The sequence below is a fragment of the Cuculus canorus genome, chromosome 2 (assembly GCF_017976375.1).
Source record: "Cuculus canorus isolate bCucCan1 chromosome 2, bCucCan1.pri, whole genome shotgun sequence".
In the NCBI taxonomy this organism is placed as follows: Eukaryota; Metazoa; Chordata; class Aves; order Cuculiformes; family Cuculidae; genus Cuculus; species Cuculus canorus.
Window position 1 is genome coordinate 120934430 of NC_071402.1, and position 21713 is coordinate 120956142.

Sequence of the window (21713 nt, forward strand, 5' to 3'; positions counted from 1 at the left end):
CATGCTTAGGTTAGAATCAAGTCTGTAGCCTGTTTTTACTCATTTTAGTAGAGTTAACTCCTTTAACTATAATGGAGTTATGAGAGGGAATTCTGTAGTGAAACATTTAAATGAAGATTATTGTGACTTTAGAGTAAGGCTACACAAACCTACAGAATTAAAAAATTAGAAAATGAAAAAGTTGCTTTGCAGATATTCAGTCTTCTTTTTTTTTTTTTTTTACACTAGGACAGCTGAACTACTTCAATTTATTTCAATTTTTAAAAGATCACTTTTTTAACCTGGTCAAGTACAACATTCCCATTGAAGGAATTATTATTCCTGCACTATTCCTGCCTTATTCCTGCACTATTTTTAATTTCTAATGAACAAAAATAACAACATTATACACTATGAATACAATTTATATAGACAGCTTCTGTAACGCTTATCACATATGAAGGACCCTATGTTATTTTTCCTTCCTTCATGTCACTCCTCTCCTTTTTATCCTCTACTTTCATTTCTGCTTTTCCTTTTCTTTTCCTTTTTTTTTTCCTTTTCTGCAGAAAAAACTGCTATGACACTATTAAAAATACATTGCTCTGATTCTTACACAAAGTGCTATGACAACCAGCACTCCTAAAATACATTTTTTAAAAAATATTATTTATTGTGTGAGTATCTACAGGACTCCTATAATTCATCTCGGCTTTTAAAATGCATAATCGAAGGCTTTCCTTCAATATTAGTGCACGTGTGAAACTGGCTTTAGAGTCTAACTGGCAAACTTACTGATGTCAGCAACTGGCATAATTAGTTTCAGCAGAACCATAAGCAGATATGATTAAACTTTAAAAGGTTTAAGTAATTTTATCACTGTGAAATGCACATTGATAAAAGCTCTAAACTTTGAAGATATAAAGCTAAGATTTATAGACCAATTTCTGACATATCATTGTTGATTTTTTAATAGGATAGTGTCCACAGGCCCTTGTCAGAATTGCGGCATCATTACATTAGGCATCGTACAAAGTTCAGACTACAGACACTCTTTTCTAAAGATGTTAAAAACTGATTTTTATGACCCTAAAAGTCATGACTAGTCCAATATACCTAATACTAAAAAAATAACAATAGCAGGAAGCAGATGAAAGAAAATCTGGCCAGGAATCTTAACAGCTGTGAGGATTAACAACATCAATAAGATCATGATTTAAAGTGAAAGCTGGTTTGTTGGGTTTTTTTTTTCCCGCCCTCCAGTCATAAAGAAACACAGGCAAGCTTTGCTGGCCATCCTGTAAATGATATAACTAGGTAGTCTCCTCACAGTCATAGGAGGAAAGGGACATCAGAAAGTATTTCACTAGGGAAGAAAAAAAGGAAGAAAAGGCCCCACACAAGACTAGCAGTGAGGAAAGTCTCCATGACAGAAGAAAAGCATGACAATACCTGACTGGAAAGTCAGAAAAGGCTTCAGTTCAGAGAAGTATGTAAATGATAAGGGACATATTAAGCCAAAACAAAGACTTGAATCCTGAAGTGATGTAAACGTACCTTTATATACTGGTCTTTATGGACTCCTATTATATGTGTATGATATAAATTATGGCACTAGGCCCTTAATGCTTCTTTACCACAGCACCACAGTGGTACAACTCCAACGTTTTTTCTTGTAGTTTACACAGCCCTGAATTAGCAAAGAAACTGTAACTGGGAACTCCACATCACGACAGAGAATTGGTCTCGTGAGATTATTTCTAAAGTGTTTTTTAACTTCAATCACTATAATCCTATTTGAATTCTGTTGCCTAGACTTACATCCCTACATGTACTGATGAAGCAACACTAAGCTGTAAGTTTCTTCTGTCTGGTCCAAGCAGGACAACTGTTATCTGGAGACTGACGTGCTAGCACAGCATAATTTAAATAGTCATTCTACAAACCCACCTTTTCTCTCAAGCAGAAAAGAGAAGGAAAAGAAATGGGTATTAAAACAGACCACAGTTTAAAGTAATGAAACTGACATGCATTTTTGTTCACTCATATATTCCAACCTGGCCATCTGGGAAAAGGAAACGCAGTACTTTACAGCAATAGGTATTACAGTAGTCCTAACATGCTGAGTTACTGAACTGTCTGAAATGTTTATGGTTAATTAACTGTAAGTTACACTGACAAGTTTCAACATCAGTCATACATACATATACAGAGATATATTTTATAAGGCTACAAAACTGTCTGAGTTTTACTAGCAATAAAAAAATGTCAGCTTTTATCATGCAAGCTACTATTAAAACCATGTGAAAGAGCCAATCTGTCAAAGAAAGGAAAAAGTATACAGGTCTCATTATTGTGACCAGCCTGAAAAAGCTATTACACTGACATAATAGTGTTACAATAAAACAATAAGAAAATTAATATACTGAATCAATACATACATCTGATGGTCAGCTGAAAGAAGAGAAAGGAAAATAAACAGCCAGAAAGAACACTGTACCTTTTAGCACTAGTTGACAGTTTAGCAGCTGTTTTGCTTGATATTTTGCCCTCTTTTTTCTTGGGTTGAACTTGCTCCCTTTCCTGTTCCTGCTGAACACCTTCACGCTGATCTCCATCAGAGCTGCCTCCACTAGTGCTTGGACTATCATCAACCCTCTGCCCCTCTGTAGACATGGCAGATGCTGCACCAAACAAAAAACAAACAACAAAAACCAGCTTTTTCAGAAGAAAGTGTCTGACAGTATTTCTTACATGCCTTAGGGAAATAACACATGAGATTTATGACTGTCTAAATACATAATACTGGTGCTACAGTACTTTGGTAATCTTTGTACCAAAGAGTTTTGCCATAAGCATCTTAACAATAATTCAGGAGTTCGTCATTTTAAACCCCACACCAAATAAATATTAAACTAATGTATGTATTTATCTATATACATATAAAGCATAAGTTATTGTAGTTAAGTGGGAAATACAATTCTGTAATACCATTCACCGCCACTGATATTTTTCAAGCACTCAGCAACATCATGAGTTAACTAACTCATCTCTACACCACTGATTCAAATCTAACATAATTTGTTAAAAATTGACTATTACTGTCTTAAGACTCTCTGTTATCCCATATGAAATAAATCTGTGGGCTCATTCCAAGCCTATAATGTGGGTTTCCACATTACAAAATCCACATCTTGGCATGCTCGATGGAAACATTCACAGAACCAAAAGGCACTAATATAACTAACATAGGGCTGTTTGTATTTACTAAAATGGTACACTTCTAGAGTGGTAAGCACAGTGGCAGAAGATACAGGGAAGTTTTTTCCTGACAAATTCTTTTCAGGCAATACGAGGCAACAAAGCTGTCAGAGAACTCGAGCGACAAGAAATCTCAGTATATTTCAGAAGTCAAGTTAATGCTTTATTTGCACACTTCTGATACTACTTAGCTGTTTTCATTTCTTCCTTCATTTTAAATAGTACAACAATATGCCAACAGATGAGGAATTACAAGCCCACTGTTACAGCTGTCATGACTTCTCAAACTGTTCTAATGAAGGGCAGATGTCCATGAAAAACTCTTACTGAATTAGCATATGTGGTGGCAATGGCTGTTAGAAAATCTACGAAAAATACCAACCAACAAACCCAAACCCAGAAGGTCGCAATACTGATCAAATCTGTTTGAATCAAGAACTTGCTCTTTCATATAAAGAGTTTAAAATTGCTGTGAACTTGGACTTGCTTTTCCTCTTACCTATGTATAGACACCATCGCAATTAAGAACAAATCTATTCACCTTGACTATTACACGTTCTAATACTCTCTCAAGGGAGAATAATGAGATCGCAGCCTCAGATTCAACCATGCTCGTTCAGGGATTAACCAAAGTTCATCTCCCTGCACATATTTATGGAAAGAGACAGCAAAGGCAAAGCAAAGTAACATCAATGCCAACAGAGTTACATTGAAAAGGATGCTTTTTAAAGAGGTCGTAATTGTTCTAGTTATAGCCACGTGTAAGAAAATAAATTTACTCCTATCCTGCAAAAGTCTTTCCAAGATCTTATTCTATCAAGTAGTACACACCACAGAGAGGAAGAACTAATCTTTTCAGGCATAATCGACACAATACAACTAACTTCAGGAGGAATTAGGTTTTTTTTGTATAATCCATGAAGTTATACTGAAAAGGAAATCTGGAAGTATGGCATACCTTCAAAATGTTTAGATGCTAAAATAAACGCAAATAATAGCAAGTGACGGAAATGGGACTGGATTTTCCTTAATTAGCTTAAGCTACATTTTGGATTCCATTAAGGAAAAACCATTTTATATTTTCATATATAAATTTATATAAAGATACAACACCTAGCCAGCTCTTTGAAGTAACTGAAGTAATGCATAGTGTGTCTCAAAATTAAAATACAAAAATTGTTCATTCTTAGAAAGCCATTTTTCCTGCAGTACAGCTACAACATTATATTTACGAAAATTCGTGTTTACACAGGTTAATGCTTAGATATTTACATCCTGGTTGTCATATTTTAAGATAAAAGCAACATAAGATTTAGAGGTAATAAAACACAAAAGTATCATATTCTGACAAGTCAAAATATGCACTTAATAACTATAATGCAATTGTAATAGTCAGCACCCATTTTCTTTGCTTCTACACACAGCTAAAATACAACCTCATCTCTTTTTATAACACCTTTGATAGCCTTTATTTACTCTAGGGTTTAGTTCTGATCTTTGCTTAATAGATCTAATTTTAAAAATTTTCTTCGCAAGGTACACAGTCTTTAATACTATAGGCCAGAAAGTTAAAAGCATATTTAATAAAGCCTATATCACAGGACATCTGCTGTGAATAATCTTGGCTATAAATATTACTATTATACAAAAACAACACTATTCACCTCACAAGTTCAAGTTACTATCTAGCAGATAAACACTGTAACAGTAGCCCAGAGCATATAATTACTGTAACATGTAATGGTAGCATTTACAACAGGAAAATGCTCAAATCTGTCATTTGATGTCTGGTTAGTTTCTTGGGGTTTTTCCCTCCTTTCTCTGTCTCTCTCTTTCTGACACCCAGGCTGTCTGCCCTTTCTGACATCCAGGCAGTTCTTTCTATGCCCTCTCCTTATGACATCTGCAATTTTAGGAATTTTGCATACTTCAAGGGGTGCTCAATATCGTGGTAAAAGTGTGTTTTAAAGGGCCTGAAGTAAGATACTTCAAATGTGGTTAAACTTAGAAAACAAACAAACAAACGAACAAATATAAGAATGGAAAACAAAACCAACTGAGGTAATGGCACTGTTAGGAAAACACTTCACTGCCACAAACGCAGACAGAGAAACACAAGACACTCCTTGAATCTGGACAGACATAAGCGTGTAGCAACTGACACACAGAGCAAGAGGAAAGATGCACGATGTCCAGGTCCCTGGCTGCCAGGCTGTTCTACATTCAGACAAGGGTTGCTAACCTCCCTGCTGTCGGGCTGAGAAAAATGAGCAGAAGGGACAGAGGAAGGATTGAGAGGGGACTTAAAAGTCTCTCCCTTAACGTAAGATGATTCAGCAGAGACACAGATTACAAGCGTAACTACAACTATTAATTCTAAGTCAAGAGTCTCCAAAAGATGCTACTTCTGTCATATACATCTATTGAAACCTTTCCCTTCCTCCTAAAAAGGAAAAAAAAAAAAAAAATCAAACCACCCATCCACAAGGGAAAATCCAATCACCACCACCCCTCCAAAAAAGATTCTGGAAATGTGCAAATGGGTGCCAAGAGCGGCAGAGATAGCAATGACATCTTTCCAAAGCGGTCTTAATTTCCTATAAGCCAAGGCGTATTAAATATTTCTGCAGCGTCCACGAAGAGCGGGAACAGCAGCAGCCGCCTCACTTCATCAGAAATCGCAAAGGGCAAAACATCGCAGGAGAGGGGGAGCAGAAGGAACCCGGGCTGTGGCCGGGCCGGGCCGGGCCAATTTCGGAGGGGGGATCCCGGAGAGACGGGACGGCTGCCCTGCGGGTGGGCACAGAGCCCGTGTCCCCCCCCGCCCGTCGCGGCATCGGGGCGGGGATGAAAGGGGGAGGGATACGGGAACCCCCAAACGGCCGGGGTGAGAAGTAGGAGACAGCCAGGGAGAGGAGGAGGAGGAGACTGCGAGAGGAAGACGTCGGGGGCATATAGGGAAGGGAGGGGGTTGGGCTGCGGGGCTCCTCGGGGCGCTTCGGGGGGTGTGTGTGGGGGGGGAGGTTGTGCCTCTCCCGGGGGGCTCGGAGCGGAGGTGGGGATGGTGCATCCAAAGGGGCTCAGTCCTGGGGAAGGGGGAGAGGGGGGCAGGGGGTACCGGGAGTGCCGCGGGACCACGCGATCGGCACGGAGGGGAGGCGCGGTGCGGGGGCGGCAGGACAAATGGACACGGAAGAGTTGCTGAAAGGGTGCTGAGCAGCGATGGAGGCTGGAGCGATGGATGGAGTCGGGGGGTGGGGGGGGGAGTGGTGACAGAGATGCCGAGGTGGTGGGGGGCGGCCGGGACTGTTGCTGAGAAAGGGCACGGCCGGGAATGACAAGGGGGGGGAAGGGGTACCAGGCAGCGCCGGGGGGATGCGGAGCAGGGGATGGGAGATGAAGGATAAAGGTAGAGACCAAGGGTCGCAGCTAAAGGGAGGGAGGGAGGGAGGGGGAAGCTGCTGCGAGGATGGGATGGCGAGAGCCTGGGGGGTGGGAGGCTGGCGGGGGGAGGGGAGGCAGACGGGGACCTCGGAGGGACGGGGCGGGCGGAGTGGAGCGCTGCTACCTGCAGGCGAGCGGTGGTCGCTCTCCTCTCGCTGGTGCCGGGCACAGGCTGCGGGACAATCCAACGCGGTCGCCCCGACTCCGGCCGCGCGCGGGGCTAGGCAGAGGCTGCAGCCGCTCACTGAGTCATCAGCCCGCTCCCCCGCGCCGCTCGCCCTCTTCTTTTTTTCCCAGTTCCCTGCCTTTCCCGAGCAGCTGCTGCTGCTGCTTCTCCCACCGCCGCCGCCGCTCCTTCCCCCACTGCCCGAAGTGAAGCTGCTGCCGCGCGCGCCCCCGCTGCCACCGCCTCCGCGCGCGCGCGCGCGCGCCCCCGCCCGGCCAGCCAGCGCCACGCACGCGCGCGCGCCCCCGCCAGCCAATTAGCCCGGGCACTCCGCGGATGGGAGCCGCCGAGGGAGGGGCGGGTTGGGCGCGAGCCCGCGCGCGCGCTTGCTTTCGGCGAGGGGGGCGGGGAGGGATGGGGGGGGGGCGGGGAGGGATGGGGAGGGGTGGGAAAGGAAGGAATGGGGCGCGCGCGCCCGCGGGGCCGAGGCGGGGGGGGGGGGCAGAGCGGGAGCGCGCGTTAAAGGGAAGCGCGAGGCGGGGTCGGTGGGGATGGGGGAGCGGGGTCGGGCGGGGATTCGGGGACCCTCCCTGCCCTCCACGGGCAGGTCACTGAGAGCCCCGCACCAGACTCCTGGGGGTGGAAGCGGGAGGGGGGGGGGGGGGCGCTGGTATCAACTTTCTTTGCTCTTCTCGCCTTTTTCTGCCTCTTTGTTCCCTTCCCCAGCTTGCCCGGGTCCTGCCGCGCCGCTGCCCGCACCTCCCGCCGCCTTTGTCTCCGCTTCGGAGCCCCCGGGGCAGCGAGGGGGGCAGGGAGGAGTGGTCGGTGCTTTGGTGCCGGTGGTTTCGGCCGTGCGGCCGCTGACAGCCCCGGGGGACGCATCCCGGCTGGGGACGGGAGCTGGAGCCTGGTGGCGGCCAGGTGAATGGATATCGCCTCCGTGGGGAGCATCGCCATGAGAGGCCGAGACAGACTCGCGCTTGAATGTTACATATTTAGTGTTAATAACACTAACCTGGAGCAACACAAACCTCTGGCTGTCGGGGAACCAGCTGCGTTGGCCTAACCGAGATACTTCTGTCCCTATGCTCACCCTGCAGCTTTCCACTTTACCTGGCGTGTGCTTTACACTTACCTACATAGAATCCTAGAATAGTTTGGGTTGGAAGGACCTTAAAGATTATCCAGTCCCCATGCAATGGGCAGGGACACTTCCCACTAGATTATTCTGCCCAAGGCCCCATCCAACCTGGCCCTGAACACCTCCAGGGATGGGGCCAGAGATCATAGAATGGTTTGGGTTGGAAGGGACCTTAAAGATCATCCAGTTCCAGCCCCCCTGCCATGGGCAGCTTACATTATGTAAACTTTTTTTACGTTATGTAAACTTTTTTTCAGCTCAAACTTTTCTGCAGCTCACAGGGAAATACACCAGATACCATTAAAGTAGTAATGGCAACTCAAAATATTTCCCCACTTTTAACAATGAAAGGGAATTGAAAAAGAAAGTGTGTTCTCACCATCCCGTGTGTACAAGGAAAAGTTTCTCCCGGTCTGAACGGTGAAGTATTGTACTTTTTCTGACTCATGGTTACAGCGTAGGTGGAGTCCGTGCTACCAAACAGATAGAATTTGAGACCTTGAAGCACTGCTGAGATATTTAAGGATTAGAAATATTATTGGCACCTGCTCTAATGTTATACCCAGACAACAAAACTAATTTTTGCAGTTTCCCTGTACGTAGAAGTAATCCTTTCCTTTGTTGAGTAATTGTTTTGAAATAACTTGTTTTATTGTCTTTTCCTATTTTTTTGTTAAATAATCCCAATGACATTTTCACCTGAACTTAAAAATACTGTAGTCAGCTAGTTCTTCCTTTTTGTGGGGGTTTACAAAATACTTTTCTGCTTCTGGTGAACTCATGGAGAAGAGCTCCTAATGTCATCTAGGTGGGTTTCTGTCTGCTAGCCTGCATTGACTTCTCACAAGGACAAATAACTAAACAATATTAGAATATGATGTGTAAGAAATCCTTTAAAGAATGCAAATCATCTGCAAGTAATTCTTCTCCTCGTGCTGAAAGGCTGCTGGCTGCATTGCGTGCTCTTGACATCATGGTCCTCTTCTCTAAAATCACTTAAATCATGCCTTCTCCTTTCAATCATTCCCAGACAGATGTCCTGAAAACCATCCAGGAAGTGACGAAATTAACTTCTAAATGAGTCTTATACCATATTTCCTTAATATTGCTCTGATTTCTTGAAGGTGCCTTAGAGAAGGCATAAATTTTCCTGTTCAAATACCCCGTCTATTGAAACTCTTCAGCCTGTGTCAGGACTTCACTTCAGTGACAGTTTGGTGTGTTTCATTGTAGTCCTTCTTTTCTGCTGGGATCCACAGGAAGCACAGAGAGAAGCTCAGTGAATAGCCTAATTCAGACATGGGTAGGATGGGGCCATACAGTGTTCCCGAATCTGGGTCGTAAATTCGCGGTGCCAAAAAAAATCAAGGGAGCGTTGAAGTATTCCAGCACCAAGCAAAGGGTTTGAGTCATGAAAAATCAGGCCCTGATTTTTCTTTTGGTGTTTGACCTCTGGCCTAAAGCCTGAAATGGTAGGGCTTAAATTAAGGACAACTAAACTAGGGAGAAGGTTTGTGCTGCCTTATGAATAGAACATGCACACTCTGGCGTGCCCTGTGATTTTAAAAGTGGAGGTTTTAAAAGAGCCCTACCTATGCAGTATGAAGAGGATAGGGCAGGGTAGTCATCTGCTCCCCATTTTATCCTTTTGACCTTTCAAAATAATGTGTTTGGCCCTTGGATGTTAAAGATTGCATGATATTGTGTTATTCAAGATCCTTTGGAAGCCTTTTGTAAGTTTGGATCATATAGGGTAAAATCCTGGGCCTTTTGAAGTGAGTGGCAGTACTTTGGTGTTAGATTTCACCCATGCTGGAGTGCTAAGGCAGACACATTACACTTTTTTTTTTCCCTGCTTAGTTTTATGTGGTTTCTAAAAGCTGGCGCTATTTACAACACCAGACACATGCAAAACAGCCCTAGTTCTTCACTCTCACAGAAGCTTGCAGCTTCCTCAGAGGCACACCAGAGTTCAATTCACCTGGCACAGACAGTCGTGCTTTAAGACTGTTACAGTTAAGGACACTTCTGATAAGGCCTCTTCATTTAGAGTGTCTGTTATAAGGACAGATATGTCAATCAAAATTCATGAAGTTGGGGAAACCTGAGCCAAGTTCCCACTTAAGAGTGTTTAATTTAAAGAAGTATTGGATCAATTTATATTTTCAGACTTATTTAGCTGTACAGAGATCTCATTTCTGGCAAATTTTGTCTCTTTCTGTTCAGTTAGAAAACATGGAAATTAAATTATAAGTTATTGTTGCATCATAATAGGAAATAGGAAAATGCAACTTTGATGTTTTCTTCTGCATTTCTATTTATGAATTATTTTTCATTCCCATTTAAGAAGACATGTCATTTTAATATTGCTGTTTATGTTGTTAAATGAACATTGTGGCGAGGTTATAACTGATAGAAAAGGATTGGTTTTCTGAAGTGGAGAAAAGATGAGGAATTATCCCAGCTGTTATACAGCTGAAAAAATGAAAATGTATCAGTATCTCTCTTATGATAGGATCTCTCACTTTCAAAACTTTAATATTTTATAGTAAAGAGTGAGATGAAAATACTCAGTTGTCCATGGCGTGCCCTGTTGTACTATCAGTCTTTTTCAACCAAATCCTAATGAACCAGATCATTTCATCCATCTGAACTACTGTCAGCAGAGGATTGGAGGGATGGAGACAAAGGTGCTTTTATTCATTCTTTACCTGATTCTACTTTTCAGCTCCGCAGGAGTTATTTCAGCCCGTGTCACTCCCCCATTTCTTCCTTGCTGCTCGGTGTATTTGATGAGTTTTGAGTCGCATGGGGCTGTTTGGAGAGCAAATAGCAGGCAGTTCTCAGTAGCAATTGCTCTCTTTACCTCTCGTCCTCCACCCTGAGCTGAGGCAGGGATACAGAATGGCATGAGTCTCTGCAGTAGCTTTGTGATGTTACAGGATTCTTCTCCCATAGCTAGTTTTCTTTATGCTACCATGATGGCACAAAGCCATAAAGATAGTTCAGAGGATCTAACCTGTTGTCTACTCTTTTTTTCCCCCTCTGATAGTTCTCTTTCTCCCATTTGTAGGTAGTTTATTCTTACCCTGCATCTGATTTATTTTTTTCTGCAATCTTGCTTTGGTTTTGTTTCCACTTGGACGAATCCCACTCTGTATGTTGGCAAATGTAAACTGAAATTCACAGGTACCCTGATCTCTGAAGCACCAGCTGTGCCTGGAAATACAACATTTGAGTTATTCAGAGATCCAGATTCTTCATGTTCATTTTGTTTTCCTCGCTATCAGAATGTAAAATGAAGTGGAGTAGCAAGGAAGGTGTCTACAGCAGAAATTTCATGTGAGTTTTCAGCTAATTGTGTATATTCTCATCCCTTTAAAAAATGGCATCCTGTATCAAGGAAAATATGATTGAATCCTGAACACAAGGTAAGCCTATTATTCAAATAGTGCCTTGACAGAAATCTGTTTAAAGTATTTTCATGTCATTCTGAGGTAAAATGACTGTGTGGGCACAGAGACAGGTTATTAATAGCCTGGCTTCTTTATTTGTTCTACAATAGTGTAAACCTCCAAATCATTAGAATTTATTCACTCTAATCTTTTCAAGCCACTAAATATAAGAAGAGTTGTAAGTTGTGATGTAAACAATTTTTAAGATCTCCTTCTCTCTAACCTAAAAACCTAAGAATTTTCAGCTCCTCCTCCTCCCCTTTGCTCAGAAGCAGAACTGCTCCCACTATCATTCAGCTGCAACCAGAAGAAACAAATGGGACAATAATCATGTGGCATCAGAGATCCTGATGGCTCTCAGCTGCTTCTCTATGCAGGACTGTAAAGAATAGATAAAACATATTAGGGATGGGTGAGAATGAGGTGTTAACTTGCTTCCGTGTCCTTAATGAATGCCTAGCTTTTTCTTTAAAATGTAGAATAAATTGCTACTTACTGTCCAAAACACGTTTGTTTCTATGTGCTGGTTTAGAGCCCAATTTAAGATAATTGCACAGCATAATTCTCTTATGGTTTCTAGGCAAAAATAGTTAACAACTGAATCTTAGACTATGCCACTGCTTTAAAAATCTCATCTTGTACGTACTGAAGGGAAAAATCTTTATTTCCAGAGCTATTGTAATGCAGTGACCTGTAACTGGAAGAATTCCCTGCATTGTCTATCTTAATTCATCACCATACATGGGAGAGAATGTTGAAAAGTGAAGATCGGTTAGAAAAGTAAACTGGCTTTTTTTTAGGTGTTATTTCCACATGCAGTTCAGCACTTCCACATTCTTATTTTCTGTTGGTTTCATAATATCTTGATTCACAGGATCAGCGCTTGGTTTTCTCATTAAAGATAGATACAGTTCTGAGGATCTCTTGTGGTTCGGTAGAGAAAGTTATGTCTTTACACAGAAAGAGAAGCCATCGGCACTCATGTTTCCTTTTAGTAAAGTTAAGGTTCCAGATGAATGTGGGCTAATGTCCTCTATGGTTAATGCATAATTAATGTACACTTAAAGGAGTAGACTAGTGCATCCTCCATAGCAAACCAAATCCCGTACAGCAGGTTTGTTCAGTCCTTTCAATATGAATGACCAAATATATTTCAGGAACCCGAGGGACCTCAGTTAGTCTGGAGCAGATTGTCTGCCTTGTACAGAGTGGAAATTACCCGCATGCTCTCTGCGGGGGATTCCCCCAGTAGAATGGAAGTCCCCTGCAGCAATAAGTCAGACTAGTCATGTTTTGCACTTCTTTCCTGAAGATCATGGCCAGAGAGCCTGATTTGGGCTGTACTTGGGAGGGATAAAGGGGATGTCTGCATTTTGATAAACCTAAATTAGCCCTTCTGCTTTATGTAACCTTATACCCAACTAGTGCCAATAATGTAGCTGCCAGTGGCAAAGCCCAAGGACAAACAGAGGAAGAAAAAATCCAAACATCTTTTGTCTCATCCTTGATCGTGAATATTGCAGGGAATAAATGACATCTTTGTCTATAGATCTAGGCAGAGCCTGACATACTCCTGTCTGCTCTTCTGTGAGCATCTTCTGCAGAATCTCAGGGAGCAGGAAACAGGACAGCTATTGCTCATCTTCCTCTCTTACTTGCAGTGAAGCAGGCAAGCAGTGGAAGCAACAGCTTCAGAGACTCTTAATCGCACTGGAACTCTTCCTCAGGCCACAAAGTCATGAGGAGACAGTGGGAAGGACACAAGTGAGGCATACACTTCATTCTAAAAAGCTGCAAGGCACAGCAAGGGAACATGTCTACTTCCTAAGTAAGTAGATGTTTTTCCTGAGTATCCTTACAGCAGTTCAGACCCCTGAGCAGCACAAGTGGGCTCTTGGACTTCATAATATTATCAGAATGAGTGTTTTAAGGAATGATGCTTAACATTATAACTAAGTCCAGAGCCTATCTAGCTATATTTATTACTGTGTTTTAATCCAAGTCAATCATTATTTTAATGAGCTTTGCATCTTACATAGCCATTTCTACCTCTGCAAAGTGGATGCTTCTTGCATTTTACAGTTAATTTGAAAAAGTGGAAAGTAATTAGAGAATCTACTCCACAGTTTCTCTTTAAAACATTTCTTTGTCTCCGTTCCCTGTGTTCAGCAAAGTTCTTTGAGCTGGAACCTATGGCATAGCTGAGGACTGGGCCCACAAATGTAATTTGGGATCTCTGTTGCAATTTCTAACATTTGATGCTGTGTGGCTAGTGAAGGTCACAATTCTCAGGAAGAGCCATATACATTAGCAGAGCTAAGTATTTAGACAGTGGAGGTCCATAAATATTAGTCTGAGTAGCAAGCCACATAATGTAGTTATTAGGAAGAGACAAGGAGAGAGATGACACCAGCACAGTATCTTCCACAAATACAATTACCTGCCTCTGTTTCAGGCCTTCTAGCTATGGGATTCCTAGATCCATCTCCTGGATTTAGCAGAAGACTCTTGCCCATTCGATCTTCTAGTGATAGGGACATCACTGAGGATGTGGGAAATGGAAATTTAATTCTGTCTGCTGACTGAAAGGACAAAACCACACAGTTTCTAACTCCCAGAAGTGTGTCCTAACCTCTACAGCATTCTGGTGCTTGGCTTATTTGTCTCTCTTATTCCATCTCTTCTTCTCTCTAAAAAATACGTGTGTCTTCAATGGATTGGAACTGTAGACGTGAGAGGCCTAACAAAGAGGCTAAAAGTCACTGTATCTTTTTGATCTTTCACTCTTTTAATATTTAATGATCCCATTCAAAATAGAACAGCATTAGCAAGAGAGATTACGAAGTTCCCTGTCCCCTTCCCACACCATTGCTTGTTTTCAAGGCAGCAACCTGAGATAATGTGTCGCTTCAGGAAAACAGGTGATTTGTGTCCATGTTTCTGACATCCTCGGTGACAGGTCTAACTGCTTCACATTTTGATAAAGTGCTTCTGTCCGTGCTTTGGTGAAGACAGGAGCTCTTGCTCTGCTAGGCCAACATCCACAGGGGAGAGAGCATTATCTTTAGCTTGTGAATCATCATTATCACAATCACAAACAGGTGTTAAATAGCACAGTGCCATCAAGACTTTGGGTTTCTACTAGCAAGATCAAAGACATCACTTACTTAAAACAGAAAACACCACAATCCACCACTACCAGTAAAAATACATTAAAGTAACAAAATGTGTGTTACTGATTCAAACACGCAGTGCAACTGTGTGCTGTAATGAGATTTTCCAGCGTCCAGTTCAAACTGAGTGGGACGAACAGACCTGAGATGGCTGGTGAATGGTCAGTCTCAGTGAAGATGTCTTTATTCAAATGGTCTTGCTGTGCTGTGTGCTGCCCGGCCCTGGGCATTGGGCACCATCCTGGGGACAAAAACTGGCCAGAGCTGTGGGCATGGCTGTGGGGAGCTGGAGAGCGGTGCTGCTGCAGCGTGACTGTGGCAGGGGCTGACATGGGACCTGGGGCCCTGGGCAGCCTGGGAGGACTCCCAGGGGATGCCAGGCAAGGAGAGTTGTGCTGGCAAGCATCCTCAGGGCCCTGACACTGTGGCAGTGGGAACTGCTTTCAACAGCCATATAGTTTTGCTAAAGAGCATTTTATTTTTACTATGGACACACAAGGAGTACAATTCTGAATATCACCATTTCTAAGTTTCTTAACTTTAGTTTTCATATAGTTCTGCACAAAGAAATCCTGGCTTTCAGGTAAGAAAAACTATTGGAAAAAAGATCCTTTTGGGAAAAACAGAAATCAGTCACTCCCAGGAATGCCCACTAATTCAGCTAGATGATTATTATATTCACAATCAGCCCGCCAGAGTTTATTATTCCTTTGAGACAATGAAAGATATAATTTGGTTTTGGAAGAGTTTCAATGCTAGCTTTCCACTCCTGCATGCCAGCAGCTTGCTTGCACTGTGTTACTGGACCAGAGTTCTCGCTTGCGGGGGATGCCGCCTAAATGGTTCGCTATGCTACATCTCCCGTGAGGTGAAGTGCCCCGAAAGCTGTGAGCTGCACAGCTGCCTCGGCATCTGCTCACAGAGCCCACAGATCTGAAACAATGGTCCGGAAATTAGCTGGCAATTTAAATGTAATGGTCTGACCATTACTGGTAATTAAAAATCTATTGGTGACAGTCCAGAAAGTAAGGGGGGCATGTGAAATATACACAGGTTTCCTCTCACCTGGGCAGACTAGAATAGGCCTAGAAACAGGTGTACATCTTTTTACATGTGGATCTAGTTCATACTCCTTTGATATCAATGGAAACATTCCCATTGACATTAATGGACTTTGGATCAAATCCTAATTGCTACTATAAAACCTTTTTATTGATGCCATACACTATTTGCCATGTATGTATTTTAATAAAGCAGTCCTGAATGTCCTGTAGGGAATGTGCTTCTTAAAATGGATATCTTTTTTGAAGCTCCAGCAAGGGTAAGCTATCTGACAGGAGAATTTAGTTTTACATTATTTCTGAAGGAAGGCTTAAAGCACCCTTTAATTTTGTAGGTAAAATGGAGAACTGTGCAAAAGTCCATGGATTCCTCTGGGAGAACCTCACTTAAGCATTTTCTTTATTCTGATTCATAACAGTTCATTCCCTCAACCATGGCTTTGGTCTGAAACTCAAAATGCAAACCAAAACTGACTAAGAAGCATCAAAGCCTGGGTAATCTAGTTTCATATACTTCATACAGTTTGGTCACCAAAACAGATCTCTAGGCAAGTTTGCTCAAAACAGTACCTAGATTAATTAAAAAGTTCATGAATGTCATAGTAAGTTTTTTTCTAAAAATGACCGAAGTTTTAATCTTAATGCTGAAACTCTAAGCCACCCTTATTTCATGTGATTTCAGATTCTGGTATGAGTGTCTTGGATGAAGAATGGTCTTTTCAGGTATAACTTAGGATATAAAATGAGGACAGCTAACATGACTTGCATAACTAGATAAACTGAGTAACTTTTTAAACTCAGTTTCCCTTTCATAAAATATATATAGTAGTCACATGGATGTCAAAAAGCTCAGACTCCCTGATATTTGTATAGGTTGAGATGCAAAATATTTATATAACTCTTGAAAGCATCAGTGAATGCTACAAGAGCTTTCATTTCCCACAGCATAGCAGTAAAAGTGAATTGTGATACCATTTTTTACTCCAGGAATAGAAGGAAACATATATCTGAGATCTCAGATTGCAGCTCTATTGGCAGCAACAATAATGTACAGTTTTAAAAATGACATGGGAAGACAGGGATCCTAAGTAACCTACAAATTATTATTATCACAGTTTCAGACTAAACTGTAGCTTTCTGTTTGTTTGGTTTTTGTGGTCTTCTCCACAGGGAACTCCCCGTAAACATATTGGCACACAGCTAAAGGCAGTTTAAAATTCAGCAGCTGAATTAATGCCCCCACCCCTGCTGTCTTCCAAAGGCATCCACCCTGTGGCAGGGGTGGCTGAATGTCTCGTGAATCAGCTCCTGAACCTTATAGTTTAGCATAAACCAAAATCAATGTTGGTTTACCTCAACAGGCTGAGCTGTAAGCTGCAGTGGTTTAGAGCTGATTCATGACCTGTTCAGCTCTGCCCCCCATTAGGAGGTGGCAACCTCTGGGAGAAGTCTGGTAAATCTGTAAGGATTCCTGGGAGAAGAGCAACCAACACTTCACCCCCTTCAGTTTAGTGTGTCACTACTTACCACAAGCTGTAGACCTTTAGCAACCGTATTCTTTTAGGTGGGATCAAAATTAGGACACGTGTTCCCTGCTGCTTGTAGCAGAGATTTATGGCTGCATGTCCTGATGTGTTACCCTAGAGGGTCTCAGTTTAGATCTGCATCTAGCCTTGAATTTCAGGACAAAGACAGAATTACTCTACAACCAACCAACTTTACTATTTACTGATGGAAAACAATTATTATGTATTATTTTATTTTTTAAAACAATAATCAGTCAACAAACATATTTCGCTTGCCAGATATTGCCCTTCTGCATTAGTGCCTCGCAGGTCCCATATATGGGTTTGTCACCTTTGTTTGTAGTGGATATCTCGGTGTTTCAGATGAAGCTTATTTCTATTTTCTTTTTATTGCCAGTCTTTCATATCAATCTAATAGTTTTTGAAATCTCTTTGTGCCCAAACTGCACTTCTACCACAGTTTATGTTCTAAAGCTAGATATTATTGGAGAGCCTTATGGTCCCAAAAGCAGCCTGGGAGGGCGAGTGCCTCAGTAAAACCTTCCCCGTCTTTTGCTCACAATCTCTTTTAGATTTTCCAAGTACACAAGGTACCAGGTAGCCCACTGTTTGCTTCAAAGGACTTTTCACATAGTTAACCCAGTAGTAAAGCTGTGGCCCTGTCTCACTCTCTCACGCTTCCTGGCAATGCTTCATGCTTTGTCGTTTAAAGACAGAGATTGCTTTTGTATCTGGCCTTCTGAAGGTAATGTGACTGTTAATGCCTGCCGTTCCCATGATGTTGGTTTAAAAGATTGTGAGCCACAGCAAAATATGTTTTTACGTGAATAAACTATTTTGTCCCTTCTATCCCTTCAGTGAACAGATGATAATGTATTATAAATTTGACTTGTCTGTCAGCTTATGGCCTTATTCATTTCTTTATTTAGAAGTAAACAGATTTTGTCATCTGGAATGAAATTCTCTTCCATTAACTACCTTGAAAAAACTGATGGACCTGAGTATTTTAGGCTTTAAAAACCCACAAAACTAAAGCAAAAAAAAAAATAAAATAAAGGCTCCTATAGCAAGTGAAGAATAGTTGTGCTAGGGAGAGAATAGCTATGCTGAGTAGTAAGAGCATCTCACTGTCTAGTTCTGGCTAAATAAGCCTCCTATTGTCTTTTCACACATTTCTGTATCTTTGACTTCGCTTTCATTTCACCTATTTTTCTGTCACTTTTACCTTCTATTCTTTCCTTTTTTTTTTTTCTTTGAGTAAGGCTTTTGTACCTGACCTGCTTGTTATTTCTCTCCCTCCCTTCTTCCCTTTGCTTTTCTAGCCACTCTTTTTTTCTCCATTATCTCTTTGCATGCATCCTTTTTCTTGAGTTTGTGGCTGGATGATCTTCCCTCCTCCAATCCAATCTGTTGTGCATTTTTTACTTCCAGATGTGTAAATGCATGTCTTAGTCCCTCACTTCATGAACTGTAACTCGCAGACCACTGGCTGATGATGAACTGAGAGGCTGTTAAGCAGAGAGAACTGCTCTCTTCCAGATATTATGTATCTCAACTACCTTCAAAGATAAAGCACGTCAGATACCTATCGATTATTATTTCCTGCATAATTGCAGATGCTTTATAATGTCATGAAGGTACAGGCCCATCCAGTTGTAAGAACAGATATTTATGCTCTCTGCATCAAGTCTGCTAAGATGCAATCCACACTGAAAGTCAGAGTTGCTAAAATCCAAGGCAGTAGTTGAAATTGTAGCCCCCTCTATATTGTGGCATAGAATAATATAGTGATATAGGGTCCCCAAGCTCTCAAAATATGGCATTTATGACTAGGCAGTCTTTCTTTTTAGCCTGAAGACCTCACAGTGACCTTGGTTCATACTTTTAACGTATCTAGAAATCTACAGACAGGATTCTAATGTACACCAGTAGGAATCTCATTAATGGATGGTTTTGGAAGTGGAAAACATTTATAGATCACTAGCAACTTCCAAAGATATTAGAAGTACTCTAAGAGCAAGAGTTTGATTCAAATAGGGCTAGTACTGTCAGAAGAGGGTCCTTTATAACTAATTATAATATTATGGGATTATATGGGTAATAAGCATGACATAAACTACATGTTAGATCTGAGCTGTGTGGATATGAAAGGCCAAAGCAAAGGTAACTGCCTCACTTTTTCATTACTTTCTCTCTTAGGAGACTCTCTACTCGCTTCAGTGTACTTGGTTGGCAAACTGCACAGGTCAGCAGTATTGCAACAATGAAAATAACGAGGACACTTCTCATTCTGAGTCTTTTCCTCTACTGATCTTTGAGCAATTCTTGTGTGTTGTGCCATCACCCAAGCTGTAATTTTACAGTTTAGCATAAGTACTTTGGTCCAAGGTAGTATTTAAGTGCTGAACTGGAATGCTTTGATGTATCAGTCTTAGTAAGGAGGAAGACACAGAGAAATACTGAGAGTTTCCTTTAATTCTGAGCAATAATAAAGTGATTTCTTAAAGTCAGTTTACATGAAGAAAAAACCCACAATCTGTTTGATTAAATACAAAACACCAACCATATTTCCAGAATCAGTGTTTTGGAATATTCTTTAATTAAATTTCAGTGAGACTCACAGAGTAAGGATAGGTCAAGAGGAGGATTGTTAGAACAAACAGGCCTGAAGTATCTTACTGCTAATTGATTTATCACATCTCCTTCAACACACTTTTGGGAGAGAGGGGGGAGTTCTTTCTGTTCTGTAAAAGGAATATTTTTAGATTTAGAAAGAAGATACACAAACAAAGGGCACATAACTCATCTCAAGTGGAAATAGATGAGTTTTGGAAATGTGATATTATGGCAAGCCTTAACCATGCTTGATTCAGCTGGGTAGCATGCCATTCCTCAGGGAATACTTCAAAGAATGATGCAGAGCAGCAGCAACTGGGAGGATACAGACAATTCACACAGACTGCATGCTTTCACACCCTTGTCTCAGATCAGCAATCCCAGACGGTGATCACCCAGAAGAGTCTCAATCTTTTTTATAGTCAGTACTCTGCAGTCACAAAGTGATTTAACACATAAACTCAGTAAGCTCAGATAAGATTGACATTACCTTCCGTAGGCTGAGCACTCTTCTACATCCACTTATTGAAGGAAATTAGCATGATCACTCAGGGACAGTTCATACCTCTGTAATTAATGGTAGTACAAAGGACACGTTCTTAAACACTCTTGCTGGAGGGATCTGGGTCTGGGAAAGTAATATGCATCTCAGCATCAGTAAGACTAGCAGAATGTAACAATTGATTACATTATTTTAAATCCACATTAATTTATCTGACTTCATGTGATACACATCGCCATGTTTAAGACCAAAATGGTGATCTCAGTAAAGAGCAGAGTGATTTTGGCATCTTCTCTGCCAGAGTGAAGCACTCAGCACTACTTCCAGTGAGCATCAGTTACCAATATTTATTCCTTCATGTAGTTTAAGCCTGAGCTTTTTTTGCCCCTTTCTTATCTCAAGTCTCTTGAGAATGTGTTTAAACAGCAGAAATAGCTGCAAACCAGTGTCTAGTCTGATTATTTTGTGAGGTCAGTTATGGAAGCAGAAAGGGCATGCAAAAGAAGGTGGTTACATTTTCTGTCCCTTTTATACAAACAATTCAACAACTTTTTACTCCTAGCTGCTACCCATTTTGACATAGCTGTTGTGGATTTGGTCATCTATATTACTGCTCAACATGATTCCAAATTATTTTCTACTCTATTAGAAAATGGATTTGTCCCTATCTTATGGGGGTAATGTTTGCCTGGCACGGGTGATCCCATTGGCGCAGAAACTCATTATCCAAGCTAAACCATTCCTTGGCAGAAGCCATCATTCACAGCAAAAATATGAATCTCTTCCTCTCAGTTGTGGAACCAGTGTAGGTCCCTCTACCTCAAACATCTATACACCACTCTCCACTGTGTCTTTACTTCCACTGAGAGGTCTCTGAAGCACGATAATTCCTGATAATGGAATACACATGTTAAACAGACTACTCATTAAAACAAATCTCATTATCAAAGAAGAGTATTACTAAAGCAATAGGTTTTTCACTTGAAAACAATAGAATTCCTCCACCGCTCTCTGGTCCTTCTAAAATGCCTCTCTATCCCATATCCTGTCATTTAAAAATAATTCTACAGTAAAACTACATTTTCTTTACTAACTTGTAACTTCTTTATAAACTGATTCCATTTAAAATTCGATTTTAATCACTTTTTCACAGCAAAGAGAAGATATTAAACCATGTAATTCATATTCATGGCAGCAGCCATCATTGCATCCAGACAATGCTTGGAAAATTTTGAGAGACAGAGATAGGCAAATCAATTAAAATGAAATTTTGTTTACTCAATTCTTCTTCTTGTATTTTAAATGTCTAGACGTGTATCACATATGTGTAAGCTATTTTAGAATTATTTAATATTATTTGTGAAACAAAAAAAAACTAGTTTGCAATTT

At 41.3% G+C, this 21713-nt stretch overlaps 1 protein-coding gene across 2 annotated transcripts in view; it reads right to left on the bottom strand.

Moving 5' to 3' along the window:
• The window catches only part of LOC104067569 (ubiquitin-conjugating enzyme E2 E2), a 222487-nt gene extending 215399 nt beyond the window's left edge, over nt 1–7088 (bottom strand). The window contains exons 1-2 of one of the 2 annotated variants that reach the window (XM_054060049.1): nt 6809–7088; nt 2480–2663 (exon numbers count right to left, since the gene is read on the bottom strand). In XM_054060049.1, the coding sequence (XP_053916024.1) occupies nt 2480–2655 (176 nt within the window). In that variant the 5' untranslated portion in view covers nt 2656–2663; nt 6809–7088. The remainder of the gene's footprint in view (nt 1–2479; nt 2664–6808) is intronic. The other variant, XM_054060050.1, reaches the window with a different exon arrangement.
• Between the last annotated feature and the right edge of the window lie 14625 nt (nt 7089–21713).